Source organism: Sinocyclocheilus grahami, unplaced genomic scaffold (genome assembly GCF_001515645.1).
Source record: "Sinocyclocheilus grahami isolate Dianchi unplaced genomic scaffold, SAMN03320097.WGS_v1.1 scaffold194.1, whole genome shotgun sequence".
Lineage (NCBI taxonomy): Eukaryota > Metazoa > Chordata > Actinopteri > Cypriniformes > Cyprinidae > Sinocyclocheilus > Sinocyclocheilus grahami.
Genome location: NW_015505373.1, coordinates 369,252 through 382,245, shown reverse-complemented (window position 1 = coordinate 382,245; position 12,994 = coordinate 369,252). Strand labels below are relative to the sequence as shown.

The window sequence follows — 12,994 nt, the reverse complement described above, 5'->3', positions numbered from 1 at the left end:
CACTCACCATCATGGACAGCACTGTGACTGCAGTGGAGTCATTCAGGTTCCTGGGCACCACCATCTCTCAGGACCTGAAGTGGGACACTCACATAGACTCCATTGCAAAAAAGGCCCAGCAGAGGTTGTACTTCCTTCGCTAACTGAGGAAATTCAACCTGCCAGAGGAGCTGCTGAAGCAGTTCTACTCAGCCGTCATCGAGTCTGTTCTGTGCACTTCAATAACTGTCTGGTTTGGTTCAGCTACAAAATCAGACATCAGAAGACTACAGAGAACGGTTCGGACTGCTGAAAGGATTATTGGTGCCTCCTTACCTACCCTCAAAGAACTATATACATCCAGAGTGAGGAAAAGGGCTCAGAAAATCACTCTGGATCCATCACATCCAAGCCATCTCCTTTTTGAACTTTTGCCATCTGGTTGGCGTTACAGAGCACCGAATACCAGGACAGCCAGGCACAAGAACAGTTTCTTTCCCCAGGCAATCTACCTCATGAACAGTTAATGTACATCCCTATAACTTTATTTTATTATATTCTATTCCTATTCTATTTATAGCACACCTGTACATAAAATTTATTCTTTTTTTGTGGTTTATATTTATGCATGTGTATTTTATTCACATCTTATTTTTATTATCTGTGTGTTGTTGTTGTCTCCGTGTACTGGAAGCTTGTGACACTATAACAAATTCCTTGTATGTGCAAGCATACTTGGCAATAAAGCTCTTTCTGATTCTGTTTCTGATTCAGAAAAGGTTCTTAGGAACCAGAATCTAAAAGAACATAAACATTTCATTAATACTTATAGGCACACAAACCTTGGAAAAGGAATATTTTGAGGGGCGGACTGGGGCTAAAAAGTGGCCCTGGACTTTCTGGCAGAGAGCGGCCCACTACACCCGATCCACAAAAATCCACCAAACCCACCAGCTCATTATGCACAGAGCAATTTTTAACACCTCTCTTACTAACATAAAAATACAATACAGAAATAAAAATGGCATCTATTTTTTTTAACTGAAATTCTTATATCATTATCATTAATGAATTACTGGCATACTTCTTTACATTATAATTTGCCTTTCCTTGTGTATATGACCAATAGTAAATACATTTTAATAAACATAATAATAAATAATTTTTACACAAGACTTGGAATATAGTGCAGAATGTGCACTGGTTTAATGGTGCCTTTCTATTGGTCCTTCAGAAATCATTCAAATATGCTGATTTGCTGCTCAAGAAACATTTCTGATTAATATCAATGTTGAAAACAGTTGTGCTGCTCGATCTTTTTGTAGAAAATATGATACATTGCTATTCAGTCTAGGGTAAGATTAAACACATAGCCTAAATAAATTAATACTTTTATTTAACAATGTTGCATTAAATTCATTTAAGTGACAATAAAGATATTTATACTTATCAGAAATTGTTTAAATTTCAAATAAATGCTGAATTCATTAACTTTGTATTTATCAAATAATCCTGAAAAAAATTAAAGTAGGACCTATCAGTTTCCACCAAAATATTAAGCAAAAACATATAAAAAATATATTAAAAAGTTTTCAGTATTGATAATAATAAGCACCATTAGTAATAATTGATCACAAATAATAACTTATAATAATTAAGCAGTAAAACAGCATATTAGAATGATTTCTGAAGGAACGTGACACTGAAGACTGGAGTAATGATGCTGAAAATTCAGCTTTAATCAATTTTAAAATATGTTTAATAGAAAACCACTATTTTAAGGCCCCGTCCACACGGAGACGCGATTAGCTGTATACGCATACATTTTGTATCGTATAGGCATTTCGTCCACATGGATTCGGCGTTTTGGGAGAGTGAAACTGATATTTTTTAAACCGGGTCCCAGAGTGGATAAATCTGAAAATGCCACCCTTGCGTTTTCGTGTGGACAGCGAATCCGTATATTTTCTGAAACGATGACGTCATCAGCCCACGTCTCGCCCTTAGTCAGACACAGCTACTTCACGTAACAGCAACAAAAACATGAACAAACAGTGAACGATTGTCTTTTTATTAACTAACATTAACACAGATTAATAAATGTATTGTTCCATGTTCGTTTGTATACCGCACGCAAGGTTTATGCGCATAGTCCAAGTCTTCTTCTCCGTTTTTAGTGTATCTCTGTGGCAGAATTACAGCGCCACATACTGGTCTGGCATTTATACTACATCGTTTTGTGTCGGTTTTGTGGTTTCGTGTGGATGCAGATATTTTTTGAGACGAGGGGAAAAAAAAGATCGGATAGGGAAAGCTCTGGCTTCGTGTGGACGTAGCCTAAGTGTAATATTTCATAGTATTAATATTTGTTACTGTATTTTTGATCAAATAAATTCAGCCTTCTTTCAAAAAATAAATGAATAAATAAAAAGTCTTAATTATTTTAAACATTTGACTGCCTGTGTGTGATGCATGTGAAACAGGCTAACAAATTATATTTTTTATTAAGTCTTCAGAATTACAATGTTCTAGAGTAAGTCTGAGAATGATATTTTACGGATTTTTAAAAACATTTTCTTAGACACGTAAAATTACAGAAGAAAGCCTGGATATAGATTTACAAACATTCACTCTTATCTTATATTGTGGCGAACAACGTAAATGGCACTAAGAAATTCGAAAATGCCAGTAGTAGTTTATATCCCTGAAAATTAATGTCTGTCATTTAACATTTTTTTATCGTAAACAGTGTGACAAATATTGCTGAATTGTCTCGCTATTCAGCTGCTTACCTCAGCTCGCAATCAAATGCCGAGCAGCTCAGCGTCTGTGAACTGTAAATCCCGCCTTCTTCGATTTGATTGGCTATTTCAAACCTTTTGACATTGACAAGCACTTTTGAGCCACTGCACTGAGCCAGAGCATGCTAAAATAATTTGAATGTTTGATTCAAGTAGGCCACGCTGGCCATTCGCATGGGCCGATGGAAGGCTATAGGCTATGTACATTTACTATAATTCATTCTTTATATTTATGCAATGGGCCGGCCCACATTGTACAGTGGAAAACTCCCGGTGCTCCAGATGGCCAGTCCGCCGCTGCAATAAGACAAATCAGTTTCAGTTTCAATTCAGTTTCAGTATGGCGGCAGCGGGTGTGGCTGCACATGCTAGAGGTGCTGTTGTTTGCCCTCTAACGAAATCTGAGATTTTTATACATAAAGCAGCTGATGGGAAGGTGATAGTAGAGGATGAGCTTTATACATTTATTGTGATCAAAATGAGAACACTGTCCCATGATTAAAATTATTATGCAAATGATTGCCATGATTAGCAAATTATGTTGCTAGTTTCAAACAACTACCCGTCTGAGTGGATTGAGGAGTCCAAGTGACTTTTGTTTGAAACGTGCACGACTATGATACGCTGTATCAAGAATAAAGGAACTCAGAAGGATATTAACAGCCCTGAGTGCTAATAAAGATGGTCAGACTGGATGTTGACATCATGTCTTTTATTCAGGATAATGCTTCCAATGTTTTTTTTTTATTGTGGGTGATATGAATACAGATGTTTCTGATGGTAACTCTTTATTTGCCAATCCTTTAATGCAGTTTTGCTCTGATAATGGTTTGATTCTGTCAAGTAAAGTATTTTGACCTGTTAATAGTTACACTTATATCAGTGAGGCATGGCACACAACCTCTTGGTTAGATCACTGCATCTGTACAGCTGATGCACATGATTCTTTAGAGACCATGAGGATTAATTATGAATTTGCTACTACTGATCATGTGCCTCTTTCTATATCTATAAATCTGGGTAATTTACCTACTCTTTTGTCTGTGAATAACGACATGCGTGTAGAGAAAATAGACTGGTCCTACTTGTCTGAGGAGGATCTTAGAGTATACTGTGTTCAGTCTGACACTTTGTTGAGCAATATTGATTTAGCAAAACACGCAGCTGCATGCTGTGATTTTAACTGTAAGAACTTGCAACAAAGCATTGAGTATTGTGGAGTCCCTTCTTGCTTCAAGCAGGTCTTTGTACAACATGAAGATGAATAAAGTCAGGCCAGGTTGGAATGATTACATTGAAGAGCTTCATGCTGAGGCTAGAAAGGCCTTCACAACTTGGGTTGAGTCAGGTAGACATAAATATGTCCCCTTATTTGAATATAAGAAATGGGCAAATGCTAACTTTAAATATGCCCTACGTTTCATTAAGAGGAATGAAAATACAATGAGGGCTGACTCACTGGCAAGGAAACTGCAAGATAATAATCAAAATAATTTCTGGAAAGAAATCAAAAGAGTAAATAACTGTAAAACATCTTTGCCAACGAACATCAATGGTGTAAGTGGTTCAGAGGATATTACTCATCTGTGGCAAAAACATTACTATGAGCTGTTTAACTGTGTTAAAAGTAATTCCTTTGTGATGGGCAATATTGATAATAATGAAGATGCAACTGTTTCTCTTCACAAAGTCTATGATACAGTTATGATGTTAAAAGATAATAAGGCATGTGGTATGGATAAGATATCTGCTGAACATCTGAAGTTTGTGAGTAGGAAACTTTGTCCTCTGCTTGCTATTTTTTTTACTGGGTTTTTAGTACATGGTATTTTACCCAATTCAATCTTGTCTGTTATATTGGTGCCTATTATTAAAGATAAAGCTGGCAAAATAAATAGGATGGACAATTATCAACCAATAGCTTTGGCTAGCATTCTATCCAAAGTCCTTGAGAGGACTTTATTAAATAAGTTGGAGCTGTTTGTCCTGACCTCTGATAACCAGTTTGGTTTTAAACCTAAACATGGCACAGATATGTGTATTTTTGCTTTAAAGGATATTTTAGATTTGTATAACAGGCACAATTCTACAATGTTTGTGTGTTTTATTGATGCTTCTAAAGCCTTTGATCGTGTAAATCATGAAAATTATTTATACAATCAAAACAACCATCATGAAAATGATTTACACGATCGAACAGCTGAGTCTTTGGCCATTTCGCCAGCACCTGACCAACTAATACTGGCGCTCACCTATTCTATTCTGTTCTATTCTATTCTATTCCATTATATATATATATATATATATATATATATATATATATATATATATATATATATATATATATATATAATGGGAAAGTGTCTGCTAAATGATTAAATGTAAATGTAAATGAAAAAATTATGCAATAGAGCAGTTCCTAAATTTTTAGTAAGAATTCTGGCCTTTTGGTATGCTCATCAGTCAATGCATGTGAAATGGGGTAATTCTGTGTAATTCAATGTAGGTAATGGAGTTAGACAGGGAAGCATTTTGTCTCCCTTTCTATTTAATGTATATATGGAAGATTTATCGAAGCTGCTAAACAGCTGTGGAACAGGTTGTATTGTTGGTAACACTATCATCAACCACTTGATGTATGCGGACGATTTGGTGATTTTTTTGTCCATATAGTGCAGGCCTTCAACAGTTATTGATGGTTTGCTCTCAATATGGCTTAGATTTTGATATTAAATATAATGCAAAGAAGAGTAATATTATGATAATTAGGAGTAGGGAGGACAGGAAACTTTCATTTCCTGACTTTTCTCTGTCTGGTACTGCCCTTAAAGTATGCAAGGAGGTTAAATACTTAGGACATTATATAACTGATGCCTTGTTTCATGATAGAGACATTTACAGACAGTGTCGTATGATATACGCTCAAGTTAATATGCTGATGCTCAAATTTAGAATGTGCTCAGGATCTGTTAAGACTACACTTTTTTAGAGCATTTTGTACCCCTATGTATGCTGCCCTTTTGTGGTGGTGTAGCATGCAGAAACTCAGTGTAGCATATAACGATGGATTGAGGCTGCTTTCCACAATGGATCAGTGCAAGCCAAATGTTTGTTAGTGTTGGTGTGCCAACCTGCTCTGAAGTGTATGTGTAGGTTATCAGACACTGCAAACAGTATAATTTCAACACTGACGAACCCAGCACTTAGTTCAGTCAGATTTTTCTCCAGCATGTGGAACCACTGGCGTTTTAGTCTGTATGTAAATATTTGATGTTGTGGATTCTGTCTGTCTTTTAACTATTAGCTGTTTGTTTATTTTGCTCGCTGTATTGTCTGTGTTTTTTGGACCATGTGTGTCCTTAATAAAGTTTTGATGATGATTGATGAAATATGTTCTATACAATTGCTTTGATACATTTCTAGTTTCAACATGATTTATTTTTCAGATATTCTTCTTTAAATGTTTCAGATGAATGCAACCTTGACCCACATTTGGTTCTTGACCACAGAAAATATGTACAATTTAAAAACTTATTCATGGGGCCACATTGAAATTCCCATATCTCTGGAAATGAGCCATATATAGCCTTAACAATTAAGATACTAAAAGAAAAGGTTATTAAGCACTAAAAATCCAAATGGATATTAAGTAAAAAGAGTAATAGGCTAGAGTAGTTTTGGGTTTGGTTATATTGTGTTACACGCATACTTGAGCAAACAAAAATCATTGTCAACACAACTACTTGCCAATACGCACGCAATTGTTTGTCAGCGATTCAATTATGATTCAAAGTTTTCCAGAAAAGAAGCAAGCTTTTTTTTTTGCAGTTTGATTAATGACATGACAGTGGAAGGTCTAACAGCTTGCATTCCTACTAATGCACAGATCTATTTTGACATATCAGAATACATAGTTCAACCTCTCTGTTTACAATCGGCAAGCAACAAGAATTTTTCAGAGGACATACACACACTCAAGTGCACATGAGAGCAAGTTTACCACACCCACACTCACCAACCACATTTTCAAGACCTAAGTCTAGTAATGCAGCCCACCAATAAAGTTAGAGCTGGAACCTCCAGAAATAAAATCAGTGTGAGTGTGAACAGGGCACAATAATAATACAAAAATGTAACAAAACACATTTTTAAAAATGTTATTTCTATTTCTTTGACAGTGCACTTATATTTTAATTATTCTGTCATTATTATAACAGTTTATAAAAGATTTTCAAACCTGGAAGAGAGAAGAAGCATACAGCAAAGTCCCATCTCCTCCCAAACAAATGATGAAGTCGACACAATTGGAAATATCATCATAATCTATGAAACAGGTCAACAGGTTGCATATCAGTTTTATACATTTTATCTTAACTTAGGAACACTGGTTAACGTTTCTAAGTCCTAAGCAGTTTTTATAGTCACTGCAATAGTTTTCCTTAAATACTGCACATGTAGTTAACAGTTAGCAACTAAGAGGGGGCATTTGCACAACACCGATTTCAACTAAAAAATGGAAAGCCTGTTATATGTTTTGTCAGTTCATGTACATGACAATGGCAATTTGGGGGCCTGAAAAAGCAAACATTTGAAAAAAAAAAGGGGTTCAAAGTGTAAGTTTTTGAAAGATGTCAAAAATACAAAGGAAAAATGTTTCTATTTTTAGTACATCATCGTTGTGTAAACATATTTATATTGTAGCCAACTATTTCTGTAAACACATTACACCATTTTGTAGTATTCAAATTTTTCCTTTATCAATGTCAACAAAATATATCTATGCATGTTGAAGCATACACACTAGGGATGTAACAATATCAAAATCTCACGATACGATAATATCTCGATAAGAAATCCAAGATATGATATTTGTTGCGATATGAAAAAAAAGACAAATTAAGTTTTTGAAATTTTTAACATTTGAAAGTTAAATTCTTCTATCCAATACACTTTGAGAGTTCGAAATTAAGAGCTCCAACCCATGTTCCTAAGAAAACTTAAAGGGTTAGTTCACCCAAAAATGAAAATTAGTCCATAAATTACTCACCCTTAAGTCATCCTAGGTGTATATGACTTTCTTCTTTCAGAAGAATCCAGTCGGAGTTATATAAAAAAATTGTCTTTGATCTTTCAAGCTGTTTCATGGCACTCAGCTGGTGTTGCATGCATCAGTCCAAAAGAAGTTAAATAAAAAGCGCCCATCCTGTTATACTGTCTCAGTGTAAATTACATTCACACTGCTGTTTTAGAAGCCAAACAAATTTGAATATAATAATAATAATAATTGTATATTATTGTTATTCCTATGACAGTAATAGTCATTTATTGTAAAACAGTTGCACTGTAAAATAAATTCAAATAAATATTTCATAGGTATATTATTTTTGCTTTACACTACAGTAGGGAAATTACAATACTTGTTTCCTAATATCTACACTTGAAAGAGATATTTTGAATTTGGACTGCAGTAACGTAACCCATTTAAACAGCTAGCTGTTAGCAATTCATACTGCACTTTTATTTAAGACAGCTTTTATTTTGACAGAAAACTCCAGCTTCAGTGAAAACTGGCTTACAAAAATGTGTCTCACTACAAATCTAGTGAAATGCTGGAATCATTTGCCCATTAAAATGTTGGGAATTATGCAAAAGTGAAAAAGCATAACTGATGGCCGTTGCGTTCCCAAACATGCGCTAAACTCACAGCACATGCAATAAACGAGTTCACTGCATTCACTGTGAACTGAGCCGTTCTGAGGCACAGAAAACACTGGATCACAAGCTGATCGTGTGAACGAAGTGCTTTGAAAGCGAAAACAGACTTGATGAAGGAATTAAGCCATATTGTGCTTTCGGTTTTAGTTCGTTTGACAGATACTGTGCCAAAGCATAATGGCCCAAAACACAACTTTAAAGACCTTTTATGTTAGAATAAAAAGTTTAAGTATATTTAAAAAATCTACACTTTTTGCCCTGAAGACCTCGTTTCATACTGTCATGTGACCACAATCATTTTGAGACAGTTTTGCTATCGCGATACCACAATATTGATAATATCGTTACATCCCTAATACACACACAACCACACAAACTACATGAGGTATAATAAAGTGCTTTTTGGATAATGCCTCACCTTCTCTAAAAGTGCAAATGTTCTTCTTGATGGAGACAAAGCTCTCATTAGCAATGGCTGGATCTTCAATGACTTTCCTCTCCATGTAGACAATCATATTTTTTTGCTGAAAGCCATTAAAGCAGAGAACAAGACAATGTTCTGAATGTCAATGTCAACAAAGAGCAAATATGAACAGAACTCAGGAAACATTATTCTTTAATATCATTAAACTGAGGTTTTGAATTGAAGACCACTTTAAAGGGGTCATATGATGTTGCTAAAAAGAACATTATTTTGTGTATTTGGTGTAATGACATTTACATTACATTTAGTCATTTAGAAGATGCTTTTATCCAAAGCGAATTACAAATGAGGACAATAAAAGCAGTCAAAACTAACAAAAGAGCAACAATATATAAGTGCTAATGACAAGTCTCGGTTAGCCAAACGCAGTACACGTAGCAAGGTGTATATATATATATATATATACTGTATATACAGTATATATATATATATATATACACCTTGCTACGTGTACTGCGTTTGGCTAACCGAGACTTGTCATTAGCACTTATATATTGTTGCTCTTTTGTTAGTTTTGACTGCTTTTATTGTCCTCATTTGTAAGTCGCTTTGGATAAAAGCGTCTGCTAAATGACTAAGTGTAAAATGTAATGTAAATAAATAAACATGCCTGCTTGAAATAATAAAGAATGTGTTAAGTTGTTATAAAGAATGCATATTATATAACCATTGCTATTTCATTAAAAGCAGGACCATGTACTTGTCTTTTTATGAGAAGTGGTTTTATTTAATTTTAATATAAAGGCATGTTGTGTGTCACAACAGCTAAATCTGTGTCTATATTGCATGATAAAACCTTAATATCAAACCTGAGTTTGGAAATTTTAGAGAAATTCTTAATAAATGCATTACTCCAACTAAACCCATTAGATTTGAGCCAGATTTAGTCGACTAAAACAATTCAGATGACTAAAATATGACAAACTAAATGGCATTTTAGTCAAAAGACTATGACTAAGACTAGATCAACATTTGCTGTCAAAATTAACACTGGTTTTGCAGAATTTGTGATCATTTAAGCATGTGGGGCTCTGTATTTCTTTAACTTCTCTTTGGCCTAAATGTTTCTCTGTATACGGTGATAACAAAGGAAAGAGAATGATTCAGAAGCGATACTTATGTGCCTTGCCGGTGTCCCTGCTTGGGGGAGTCGAACGGTAGAGTCAATGGTCTTTACACTCTTCGGTCTTCACACGAGGAGAGCTTCACACGAGGGCTGCAGCAACCGCTGCCACGGTATACTATGCTTTTTATATTCAAATTGAATTCAGCTGGACACACTTTCCTGTTTATCACAACAAAAGGCCAAGCAAAGCGCACAACGCTGACAAGGTACGCGATACAGTACGAGACCAAACGTGATTTCAGCAGGTCTCCACACAGTATACAAAACAAGCGCGCGCGAAGTTGATGTATTTTCTCAGCGACCAGCACGGATCAACTCTAGGCATGACGAAGCGGATATCGTCCTCTTTTGGAAGGCCAAACAAAGCAGTTTCGCTTTCACAACGAAACACAGCATCTTCACGACATGGCGGCAGCAACAATACTACAGCGAGAATAAAAGTTACGCCTTCTTTCTTTGCGTGAACATTTGGGCGGCGTTATGCAAATCTTCCCACATCGTGACGTAGACATGTGGGGGCGTGTTAGAACGAGCCGTTTTAGGTAGGCGTGGTTGACTCTTAACTTTTATAAAGAATATCTCTTTGGATTTGAGACTTTAGTCTTTGCAACTTTACAGATCTTCTTTATGCACCAAGAGCTTGTAACACTTCAAAGAGAAAGGAAAAATTGAAATCATATCATATGACCCCTTTAATAAAAGCATTTTCAAAGAACGCATGTTAATGCAATGACATACCAAAGACTCACATTAATACAGTATACTTAACCCTGAACCACAAAGCTCATAAAATACTCATAAATTCACATTTGTCTTCTTTAAAAAAAATAAATAAAAAATAAAATACAGATGTGGCCTTTAAGAATGTGCATGCTACACAGTAGCATTCAATTCATCAAGTGTGGACACACTGCACCCTGCAGGCATGCTTCTTAGAATTAAAGGTTGTGAAGGTAAATTCAACTCAGTCACATGTGAAACTCATTTGCGAAATCACCACCAGGTGCTGTAAGTTGAAGATCAAAAAAGGTTTTCTCTGTCGAAATGTAGTTTTAGAGGACTGTAGTTTTAGTTCCTCTCAAACACCATTGTAAGGCTGGAATTGTGACAATTTAATTTTTAAATTAACATAAAAATATTACTGGTTAGGATAATATAACATTTTAACATTTAATCTCAACTAATTATTTATCATATACATGCTTAAGACCTCCAGCTATTTGACTACTGTTACAGTAATATATTAGTGACGGCAGTGCTTGAAGTGTACTTACTTTTTACTGTACAGCACAGTACAGTACAGTGTAATTTATGCCATAAAATAAAATACGATATATAAATGACAAAAACAATAAAAAAGTGGATTATTTTGAATGGGATCATTTTGAGTCTTCTAACACATGGGTTTATTTACTTTATGTCAATACTTTGATCCCATATTTAACTCTGAGGGGGGTTTGGGGCCCTGGAGAAGTTTTGAAATGCCCTGACATTTGTGTTTTTTTCAGGATCTTAAAAACATATTCATGTCTAAAGTCTGATTACACTGTAGTCAGCACTAACTGGGCTACAATAATATGTGAGCAGCATGAATGTACATGTTTGTCTTCGAGAAAACAACGTTTATGCGTGGTTAGTAAAAAAAATTAAATTTTGAGGAATCACATGATGTGCTCATGGACCTAGTCACACTCGAGTAGAGCTCTGGACACCTGGCCCCTTTTTGCCGTTCTTTTGGTTTTATTTTAAGTTTTCTTCGATAATTTCGCTTTACCAGATGGCACACAATCGGAAATTGCAGGATTTATCACCGTCATCTTCTCCGATTAAGAAAAAATTCCAAGACAACAACCATGGATGGATGACAAAATGCCGATCGCTATAGCAAGCTTTGAGGGCATTTTAAGATTCAAACTGACAGCGATGCGAAGTGAGTTTGCCTCTCAGATCTCAGTTGTCCAGTCGCTATGCTCTAAACTCAATTTTCTTATAGGTGAGATGAGGGAACAAAAGAAAGTTCCCTCACTGATGGAATTTTTATGTTTGTTTTTTTTTAAGCTTGCTACCTGTGTGGCTCCCTTCTCTGGCAGGTAGAGAGATTGAAGTGGAGCGAGCACATCACATCTATACAAAGGCCTCATCAGATCACGTTAAACCATGTCTTTTTCTCTTTAAACTTTTGCGGTACACAGACAGGGAGCTCGTTCTGTGGGATGCCAGATTTCATGACCTAGTGAAAACAAGTGACGGAGCAACGCTGAACTTCTTTCCAAACTTTTCTCCCATGACTGTAAAAAGAAGAAGTGCATTTGCACCAATTCAGAAGGAAATGAGGGAAGCTGGTATACAGAATTTTCTTCTTTATCCCAAAAGGGTCTGGCTGCAGCCTTGCGCTTGCACTCTCAGACTTGCATTCTCAGGCTTGCACTCTCAGACACTTGCTCTTCCGCTAGCGACATCACTTGCAGTCTTTTTTATTTTTTATTTTGTTCTATTTATTGATTACTTTTTGTTTGAATCTCTCAACATTTTACAACAGTAGCCAGGTGGTGAAGACAAGACAAAAGAAACTAAATTACGAAGTCACTTGCAATCGCCACTTGCACTCTTCGATACCTGCGACGTCACTTGCAATCGACACAAATCGTGCGTGTTGCCAATGGAGACAAGAGGCTGTGGTGGTGATTTAATGATTATTTATTTTTTTTATTTTTTTATTTAGTCATTTATTAGACGCTTTTATCCAAAGCGATTTACAAATGAGGACAACAGAAGTAATCAATTGTAGTATTAAAACAACTAAAAACAGATCCAAAACTAAAAGCTAAAACTTTATAAATACTACCTATACACATTTTAAAAATAAAGAGATTAAATAAAAATGACAAA

At 35.4% G+C, this 12,994-nt stretch overlaps 1 protein-coding gene across 1 annotated transcript in view; it reads right to left on the bottom strand.

The window, feature by feature from the left end:
• The window catches only part of nadka (NAD kinase a), a 96,593-nt gene that overhangs the window by 13,508 nt on the left and 70,091 nt on the right, over positions 1 to 12,994 (bottom strand). Inside the window, exons 5-6 of the mRNA XM_016285203.1 lie at positions 8,914 to 9,019; positions 7,018 to 7,103 (exon numbers count right to left, since the gene is read on the bottom strand). Coding sequence (XP_016140689.1) covers positions 7,018 to 7,103; positions 8,914 to 9,019 — 192 coding nt within the window. The remainder of the gene's footprint in view (positions 1 to 7,017; positions 7,104 to 8,913; positions 9,020 to 12,994) is intronic.